The sequence below is a fragment of the Apostichopus japonicus genome, chromosome 19, assembly GCF_037975245.1.
Source record: "Apostichopus japonicus isolate 1M-3 chromosome 19, ASM3797524v1, whole genome shotgun sequence".
Classification (NCBI taxonomy): domain Eukaryota; kingdom Metazoa; phylum Echinodermata; class Holothuroidea; order Aspidochirotida; family Stichopodidae; genus Apostichopus; species Apostichopus japonicus.
Genome location: NC_092579.1, coordinates 16831508 through 16841141, shown reverse-complemented (window position 1 = coordinate 16841141; position 9634 = coordinate 16831508). Strand labels below are relative to the sequence as shown.

At 37.3% G+C, this 9634-nt stretch overlaps 1 protein-coding gene across 4 annotated transcripts; it reads left to right on the top strand.

Annotated features, from left to right (window-relative positions):
- The first annotated feature begins 2850 nt into the window (after nt 1–2850).
- LOC139960395 (josephin-1-like) lies at nt 2851–9260 on the top strand. 4 transcript variants are annotated; one of them, XM_071958733.1, is made up of 4 exons: nt 2851–2995; nt 4237–4835; nt 5180–5305; nt 5854–9260. In XM_071958733.1, exons 2-4 carry the CDS (start codon nt 4720–4722, stop codon nt 6146–6148), a joined length of 537 nt encoding a protein of 178 aa, XP_071814834.1. In that variant the 5' UTR covers nt 2851–2995; nt 4237–4719; the 3' UTR covers nt 6149–9260. The 4 variants fall into 4 exon arrangements, with proteins under 4 accessions (XP_071814834.1, XP_071814837.1, XP_071814836.1 ...); XM_071958736.1 differs by having other exon boundaries at nt 2888–3022; XM_071958735.1 differs by having other exon boundaries at nt 2895–3056.
- Nucleotides 9261–9634: the final 374 nt, after the last annotated feature.

The following is a 9634-nucleotide window of genomic DNA, read 5'->3' as shown; positions in this document are numbered from 1 at the left end:
CACATGACAAAGACAACACTGGCCGCACTGCACTATACTTGACCATGGTGTAACCCTCGACGGTGCCTTAGAATTTTTAGGCTAATGTGTTACATAACGGTCGTATTTCATCAATGACCTGCTGCCATTGTTTTACAAGGGAGTAACGCATGCGCAACACATGATCAAGGCTTTTTGCAGGTGCGATCAATAAATTAACCAGTGTTTCCACATTTCAGAAATGCTCTCCCCCTAATTGCACCGCTCCATATCCTGAAATCAGGTGACTATATTTCCCAAGATCATGGACTGATTTAAACGGTTCTTAAACCTAGTGACTGTATGGTGCAGTATAAGAAGCGCCCTATATAGTTAGTCCTAGAAAAATGTAGACTTAGAGGCCAAATTACCTTTATGATTTAATGTGTTAGTCAAGAGGTACCCAAAACGCAGTAGCATATGTCATGATTAGTAAAAATTTCCTGATCATTGCGTATGATCTGTTACCTACATATCATCACTACTGAACATTTTACAGAACAGGGGCGTATCCAGGGGGGGCGCAACAGGCGCGCGCCCCCCCTATTGGCCGTCACCAAAAAAAAAGAAGAAAGTTTAGCAAAAAAAAAAAAAAAAAAAAAAATTGATGACGACCTTTATGTGAGATGTCGGTGATCGCTTAACCCCCCCCCTCCCCTCCCGTATGCTTTATTTTTTGTTTGCCAAAAAAAAGGTTCTGGCGAAGTTCGGCGGCATAATAGTTTTAGAAACATAGATGGTAATTGTGTTTGTATTATCACTATAAACACTAAATGACATGCCAGCCATACTAAATTGTGCATTTTGTGTCCATATTTACTGGAAATGTTGCTTATTATTAAGGTCGAAAAATGGATCACATATGGCCATGGGCGGCGATCCTGGGTGGAGGGGGGATATATCCCCCCATGAAAATGGGTGGAGGGGATGTAATGCACCATATCCCCCCCCCCCCCCACCAAATGCCAGGGATAAGAATATTTCCATGCCTACATTTATGCATCTTCGTTAATGTACGGCTCTTTTTTAGCTTCATTTCTCGCCTACCATAAACGCAGTGCGATCTTTTCAAATAAAGCGTCTTTATAAAGCAAAAATAGTTGACTGTAGGCTTCATTGGCCCTATAACAACAAAATGTATTATTGCGCCCACGGTATTGATATAGTACATATATGCACCCTCATAGTATTCATATAGGCCCTATAGTAGGTCTACACACGTACATGTTCCCTCGAACAGCTGAGAATCTCATGTAAACAGGGTAATGCTTAATACACGTTTCACCTGGATGCCGTAGCAATCGGTACCTAGGAATGTAACTATGTGTAATTGTGTATTGCATGTGTATAGGCCTATAATAGCCTGCATGAGGCCATTTTCTTCATCGAATAATATAACAGGGCTCTCGAACATTCTAACGTTGCGCCTGAAACAAGATTGACAGGGGCAATTTTCCCAAAATAACACCCGAAATTAAAAAAAAAAAAGTATTTTGGATCCTGATTATGAGATATTTCGGACATGACATCCCTATTTTAAAGTTGGGTATATGCCGCTTGGAAACCTCGGGAAGTGCCGTTTCCGGCCATCTAGAGGGTTTGTTAATCCCAAAATTTTCTTGTACGCTTCGCGCCAACTCATGGTGGCGCTACGCTTAGATAGTCAACAAGGTCATATCCCCCCCCCCCCACTCGGAAGTACGGATCGCCGCCCGTGCATATGACACCATTTTGCATTTCAGCCCTTCTTTGAAAGCAAAAATTGTACACCCCTCCCCTTAGACCCATCCCCCAGGACGGCGATCATTCATGCCTGGCGCCCCCCTATTGGAAAATCCTGGATACGCCCCTGCAGAAGGTCCTGTTTTGGGCCCTCACATGAAGACAAAAATATTTTTTCATGAACAACGTTCAACACCATTCAAACGTCATATCCCACATTTCATCAACTTATTTGGAACGCTCTAGGAGGAGTAGTTTATATGACGTTTTCAGAAAATGAGCGCTCGTGGCCTCCAGTGACCTTCGAATTCATTAAATATGATCGCAAATTTGAAAAATTAACTCACACAAACCACTCACTAAAGTTCTGCCAAATCGAATGAATAATGACGACACGGCACTCAATCAAACACTGGCAAAATGGCACAGAATTTCGACAGAATCACACGATCTCTCAATTAATTAGCTCAACTGAAAGCTTTCGGCTGAGCTAAAACTTGAATGATGAATCGAAGGAAGTTACCGATAACTCATTATCGTGCGAATTACGAAAAAAAAAAATAACAGGTCACTGTACTCTCGTTACTCCAATTATATAGCTTTGTGTAAATTTCGCAAGTTGGTCGTTTTGGCGATTATGTAGAATTATTATATGTATTAGATATGGTTAACGTATTCGTGTAGTGATGAAACAATCCTTTGTTCACCATGTAACATTCGAACGTTAAGCCGTAGGCGTAGGATGGGACACTAGCATCACCATTTTGAAAGTGGGAGGGGTATCCCTGATCCTGCAACCCAACGTTTTGCTTACTGGGGGAATTACACCACGAAATTCAGTTAGAACCTTGGTGGAAAGTGGAAAGGAGTGGCAAGTGATACAATGATCAAATGTATGTTTCGTATTCCTCCTAATTGACTCTGGAGACTGCCTGTTGAGTACCTTCAGGAATCATTTTCACAAAGCCCGCATGTGCCCCTCCTCATTCCGACGTCATACCTTTGGTAATTATCTGTTTTTACCTCCATGGTGTAACCAACAATTAAATTGAAGTTGTTAGTGGTTTTGATTTTACTCGTTTGGCGTTCCATCATTAGGATCAAACGACAGAGGCCTATCCGTAGTGTGTACATGTCAATTAAGGTGTCATTCTGTCGCTGCGAGTGTTGCGGTTACGTAGGCTACACAGTGTGATACTAATTCCTTATATCCTTGTTTGACAAGACCTTCGGATGTTACGAGACCTTTCGACCGGTAAAACAGAGAGAAAGAAAGGCCATGGTCATTTTGTATTTTTCAATTTTTCAATAGTAGAGTATGCCTTCAACTTTGCCTTGGTAACTTGGTATTGTACTATTGTAGTTAGGCTAGGCTAGTTAGACTGATGTTCTTAATTGTCGAGGTTTGTAGTTATAGAGATCGTAAATGATAAAGGTAACACTCACTCTATGAATATGAAACTATTACTCAGAGAGTGGACCTATATTGGTCTATTCAGCCAGGCATCAATTGGCCTAAGTAGTAACCCAATTAGGATATCGCTGCTTAGTTATACCATGCTATTGTTATGTCTATCAGTATCACTGTATCAGTATAAATATAAGTAGCCTACAGTAGCAATAGGTATTGTTGTGAAGCCTACGGTTAAAAGTTATCGCTGCAGTAATGCCCTCAGGCTAAGGCTGGCAAGCAAAGGTCCTTTCATATTGTGCTAAATTTTTACAATAGCATGAAAATAACAGGCAAGTTTGCTGATTCCTCAGCAACGTCAGTTACTAAATTGTGCAACATGATTACCCATCCTTCTGGAACAGGGCCTGTAAGTGTTATCTGCTATGTCATCTACAATCGTTGGCATTTGTCGAAATACAAATGAGTAAAAGAGATGATGCATTTTCAAAAGTATTACACTGTCTATCAAAAGTAGTCTGTGTCTATAAAATATCGTTGAAACCCAACTAAGTTAGTGTTGTCAAATTATTCTAATTTTTTTGGCCAAATTATACAATAGCAGGACTTCATACACGTATATATGCATATCAAAGTTGAGAATTCTCATCAGTAAATCCTTGTTAACACTTGGATTCTGTCTCAGGTGAATCAGTATTGACCCCCTCAATGTGCAAGAATTCAAATAATGGTCTCATGTTTTTAAATATATGAACTCATTTTTTAACCCCTGTGAGCTTCAGAAACATTCCTCCTCATTGTGACATGCTATTAATTGTCTAATTGAACATTCCTCACTGTCTAGGAATAAAGTAAATGGGGCCGAATCTCCAATTAAGGAGAAGATTTTTTGAAGAATGTATATAATGGGGCCAATGTTTATTGTAGCTAAGGAATTTTGGCTTACATACAGTAACTTTGACCAATCTGGCAACCGTAGAAATATGGTACCTAGGCATATAAAAGACTACAGTATCAGTATGCCAAGATGAAACATGTGGATTTCAATCATTTTCATGTTCATTTTTTATTCTTGTTTCTTTCAGGTTCGGACATATAGTTTGACCTCCTTGCATTGCCATATTGGAATCATTCTTTTTTGTTATTCAGAGTTAGAGATCCATGTTTTGTGATGCTCCATTGTAATTCAGTTACTGTATAAAGAGAACAATGGGTAGCACGGCTAATTATAAAGCATGAACTATATAAAGAGCAGGAACCATAGCTACACTATAGTATTTCAGTTTCAAAGTTGAAACTGTAACAAAGAGGAGAATTCTTCTTCAACCATTCCTCACCCTTGTTACTGTATATCGGTGACAGCCATTGTAGGCAGTAGGCCTACTGTACTTCTACTGGAAACATTTGCCAAGGTTTTACCTGTGGATATAGGTCTGGGTAATCTCAAAGGAAAACATTGCTGATACAGCATTCTGGTTTTTTCTGGTGCTGCTCGAAAAGTATGCCATCTTGATTTGTCGTCCAGTTCTGTAAATTTTCCATTAAACTGATGAAGAAGAACTGTTAAGATGTCGATTTATCACGAGAAACAAAAGTGGGAGCTTTGTGCTCTGCATGCACTCAACAATCTTTTCCAGGATGAGAATGCTTTCAGCAAACAACATTTAGATGAGCTATGTCAGGGGTAAGTCTTTTGTTATTATGATTTGTTGCCTTAATACTACTTAACTGGCAATTCTATATTTATTACACACCTGAAGGGTGACTTATTGTATATACTTGAGTAATTTAAAATCTGCATAGGATATGAATATTCATAGTATTTCCATGTCAGAATAGGAAACCAGATGAAGGGCTCAGGCTGTTAGGAAGTTGATTTAGTATTTATTTCTTAATTGTAAGCTGTCTTTCAAAGTTGAAGTGGGCGGATCATATTTTTTTATATGATTTGAATTTTATCAATTGATTTTTCAAGGTACAGTTTTATCATTGAGATGTAACTACTGCAATATTTTTTCTTTCTTTAAGATTGTCACCTGGCTCTATGGTGAATCCTCACAGGAGCATGCTAGGTCTGGGAAACTACGATGTTAATGTCATCATGAAAGCAGTACAAAGCAAGCAGTGCGAGGCCATTTGGTGGGATAAACGAAAGTGAGTCAGATTCATTTTATGTATACTGTAGTTCTCACTGAAGAACGATGTCAGCTCACTTTATGAACTACATGATGTGAGCTTCCTGGTCTTTTCTTCCAGTGTACTTTCAAAATGAGGAATGGTAACATGCAGTTCAAAAATGGAAATGTCACAGAAATTTGATAAGTCCATTCCAGTTCTGGAATAGTAATTGAGGAGTGAAAATGTCTAACAGTCATGGAAAAGTGTATTGCCTAAAATTTGGTCTACTTAAAATAGTACTTGCTTGTTTTCCTCCTGGCCATGGTATCCGCTTTAAACACTTTCATAGGACATACATTGTACCAGTGTTGTTAGGAGTCATGACTCGTATCAACAAATTGCAAGTGTGAGGTGGCTCGAAAAGGTTTATCACCTTTTTCCCCAGAGAGATAATACCCTGAAGTCCCTTAAGTGCTTTCAACAGTAACAAATGTTTTTTTTAATATTTTTTATGCTAGTTGGTTTCATTTTCCAATTATATCTCAACAAGGACTTGTTTCAATGTTTTTTCTTCCCCTCCTCAGGAGCATGAAAGATCTCAACTTTTCCAATATTAGGGGTTTCATCCTGAACATTTTATCGCCATTGCAATTTGGGTTCGTCAGCGTTCCGCTCCGGCGCAAACATTGGATCGCTGTCAGACAAGTGCAGGGTGTTTACTACAATCTGGACTCAAAACTGAGCAAGCCATCTGAAATCGGTTCTGCCGCAGACTTGAGGACATTCCTCGAGACGAAACTGAAACATAAGGGCTGCGAACTTCTCCTAGTGGTTCCATCAGAGGCGGTGGAGGCAGGCACCTGGACCTTACAGACCTGACGAAGTGGAAGTGATCTTGGGTCTGTTTGTGCTGTTCACTAGGACAACAGTTTAAGGTCTTGCGCTGTGTACAGTACCGTCCCTGGAATTGGACAGGGATGTGTTTAGAGATAGTACAGTAACAAGGAGACAAGAGTGCAGTGTGTCATGTCAAGGGTCAACCTCATACAGTACTTCATGTAGGTCCATTCTACTGATATTGGAGAAAAACTATTCAGAAATTTAGTTTTAATGTCTTTTGTATTTGAGTTTGTTTTCGTGGTCACATAATTGAATACAGTGGATAACTATACAGTAGGTCCGATGTTTTAAGTGGTTTTCAAAAGTAGACAGAGATTATAGAAATTTTCATGAGAACTCTTATTGGTCTTTAGGGCTTTGTATTTCACAATGCGCTGGGGGTTTTTTTGAGGATTTTTTTTTTGAGAGGCGCTCAGACAGAAATTATGTTGTTAGCTTGTTACATTAATGTCACATCATGTATAGGTCTCGGTTTTGCCCGCAAATATGCCACATAGTATTGATCACGATTGCTTAGATTTCAACAAACACTTTATGTGTCACCCATAAAGTGTTTTGCTTTATTAAAACATGGTAAATGTCTAATTTAAACCCTTCTTCTTTTACGTCTGAAAATAATTGGATTGGAGCCTCTAGGACTAGCATTTTGAAAAATTCTGACCATTTATTTTGTAGCAAGCTGAACTTTGGGTCCATTACTACTGACCTTTGAGATATGAAACAAGAGACTTATCAACTGTTTATCCTAAACCCTGGTGTTGCCAAATATCTATCAGACCAAGAGCGAAACATCTGTTTAAGCATAAGGCCAGAGAGAGAAGACAATTCTCACTGTACCTAACAGTGTTCAGAGGAGGCTGAATATTAGTGTGCTTTGGCAAAGGGCCTTCAGGGCCCACATTGAGGATGAGTAGAAGATTGTTGGCTCACTTTTTTGTCAATGCAAAGTTGGCAAAAGTTGGCAAATTTGAGTTCTGTTGTTCGATATGTTTTCTGTCTATCAACATATTTCTGGGAGAAGAAAGAAACATTGTTTAAGAACATCTCATCATACACACATAGTGAACAGATGCGATGCTTAATCAAAATGAGTGTGAAGCTTTGATAAAAAAACAAAACAATTAAGACAGTTTATAACTGATTTAGTCTTAGTTCTGGAAGATGTACATGTACATGTTTCAAACTTGTTTATTATATAAATGATAAATGATATTCTTTTGTAAATAGTTCTATAGCAACTCTATTATCCACAAACTCAGTGGTTTTGTGTTTAGTTTTTTTTATACTTGTTTTATTTACAGACGTTAAAATATTGCAACGTTCAATGAAATTGCATTAAAAAAAAAAGTTTTAGTCTTTTTTCTCTACAATATTACCCAGATGTCAAGAGTATCAATCACCTCAAGATTGCATCCTTATGAATAGCTAGACATTGTCCAAATATCCTGCAAACTGCTTCCAATATTTGTGGTAGCATTTAGAATTATGCGTTATATTATGTTGCATGCATGTAAAGTACACTTGTGATTGGTTTTACAGTTATAATGTACCTCCTAAAGAGAGCCTTTATATTTGGTCTATAATTTTACCAAATCTATGGAGGTTAAGCTCCACACAAGGTCATCATCAAACCAAGACCTAGATAGTTTTTGTTTTCTTTTTTTCATCATCAAATGAAGGTATAATGAGCATGTTATGAATGATTTCATTAAATTTGTAAACATTTAGTGAATTTTCATCTCCCAGACAGTTTTTTGTTTATTAGTATCAATCTCATGTAAAAAGCAAATTGAAAAATGTCCAAAAAATTTGACATACACTTTATTTTCCAGTTGTAACCTTGATCAAAATAACTCAAAAAGCAGCTTTTAAATATTGAAGTCCCATTTTGTGTGTGCTTTGAGTTAACTCTGTTTGTGTGTTGGGTTCACTCAATACAACATGTGTATGTGTAAAGTTAACTCTTGATGTTGGGTTCAATCAATACATGTATGTGTGTTGAGTTAACTCAGTATGGGCATTGGGTTCACTCAATACTTCATGTGTATGTGTGTTGAGTTCCTCACCCTTTGTGTTGAGTTCAATCAATGCATGTATGTGTGTGAGTATTGATTTAAGTCAATGTGTCACAAGTTCACCCAATTTGTCTGTGTGTAACAAGTTCAATCAGTATGTATGTGTTTGTTGAGATCAGTCAATATGTATGTTTGTTGATATCAGTCAATATGTATGTTTGTTGAGATCAGTCAATATGTAGTTTGAAACATTTTGTTCCGTTAAAGTTTGAAACTCTTTTGTGATGGCTACGAACAAGATCACCGTGTGACTATTCTATGGTTATATTAAACACTGACTTGCCATTGTAAAGTAATTAATATTATTCGTAGTCTTCAGTGTCATGACAGGAAGATTGCTTCAGGTTGGTACAAAGTGCGATACGATGGTTGGTAGAGGATGCTAACATAATTAGTAGTATATATGATAACACCTTGAAATATATTTTACTCATGTTCAGTTGTTCACTTTTTTCTTCCAAACCATAAACTATTCTCAAGGTTGGTGTTAGGGGACTGCTTTGTTGTAATCCAAGTCATCTGTAGCACATTGATCTTGTAAAAAAAAAAACAGGTTCATAGTTCAAATGATGTTCGTGAAAACTTGGTCAGATGGACAACCAGTCAAATTTGTTGCACAGAAATCACTAAGTCTTATTAGTGGGAAGAAGCTGCTTTAATTGTAATGTGCTAAGTTACTTTATTACAGCAAATTGTGGTACCTGCTAAAATGCATATTAAGAAGGGAAAAATACACATTGAAATAATATTTTCTTAAGTCCTATTTTCTTTGAGGAGGAATTTCAACTCATGTTTTCCAGATCATTTGTAATGTCTTGTGTAGAAGATGTAATTCCGGTGACTATAATTGAGATTTTGATTCCAGTTTTTTGTTGAGGAAGTTGAAAGAAATTACTGCTACTTTAATTAACATATATTGTCTACCTGATCTTGTGTCAGATTACTTGGGTTAATTCTGTTTATATTTAAAGTTCTGCAGAGAGATACAGATCAATAAACAATAATTATTGAACATAGCTACATCTCAGGCTTTTTTTTTTTTATTCGTTTGGTTTCTTTAGCCCTACTCCTACATTGTATATATAGGAACCCTTGTTTCCCATTTTTGGTCACTGTATTTCAAAGTATTATTTATAGTCTTGCTAATGAAAAACAAAACCTTTTTTTCCCTTTTTGAATAAATTCTCAAAGTTTACAATTTGTACAAAATCTACTTAAATATACATAAAAAAGTTACACACTGGTTTTGGTTTCTATTCGGACTCTCTTTTATCACACCATGTAAACATGTTGATCATTCCATGAAGGCTAAAGGAATTTTGAAGCTATTTCTAGGTAAAATTTTCAAACAATATGCCCTCCACCCCCCCCCCCCCAACCTTTTGTTTCA

Coding starts and splice junctions, on each gene's coding strand:
- LOC139960395 (XM_071958733.1), top strand. CDS start 4,720: ATGTCGATTTATCACGAGAAACAAAAGTGGGAGCTTTGTGCTCTGCAT. Junction 4,836..5,179: donor TTAGATGAGCTATGTCAGGG/GTAAGTCTTTTG, acceptor TCTTTCTTTAAG/ATTGTCACCTGGCTCTATGG. Junction 5,306..5,853: donor ATTTGGTGGGATAAACGAAA/GTGAGTCAGATT, acceptor TCCCCTCCTCAG/GAGCATGAAAGATCTCAACT.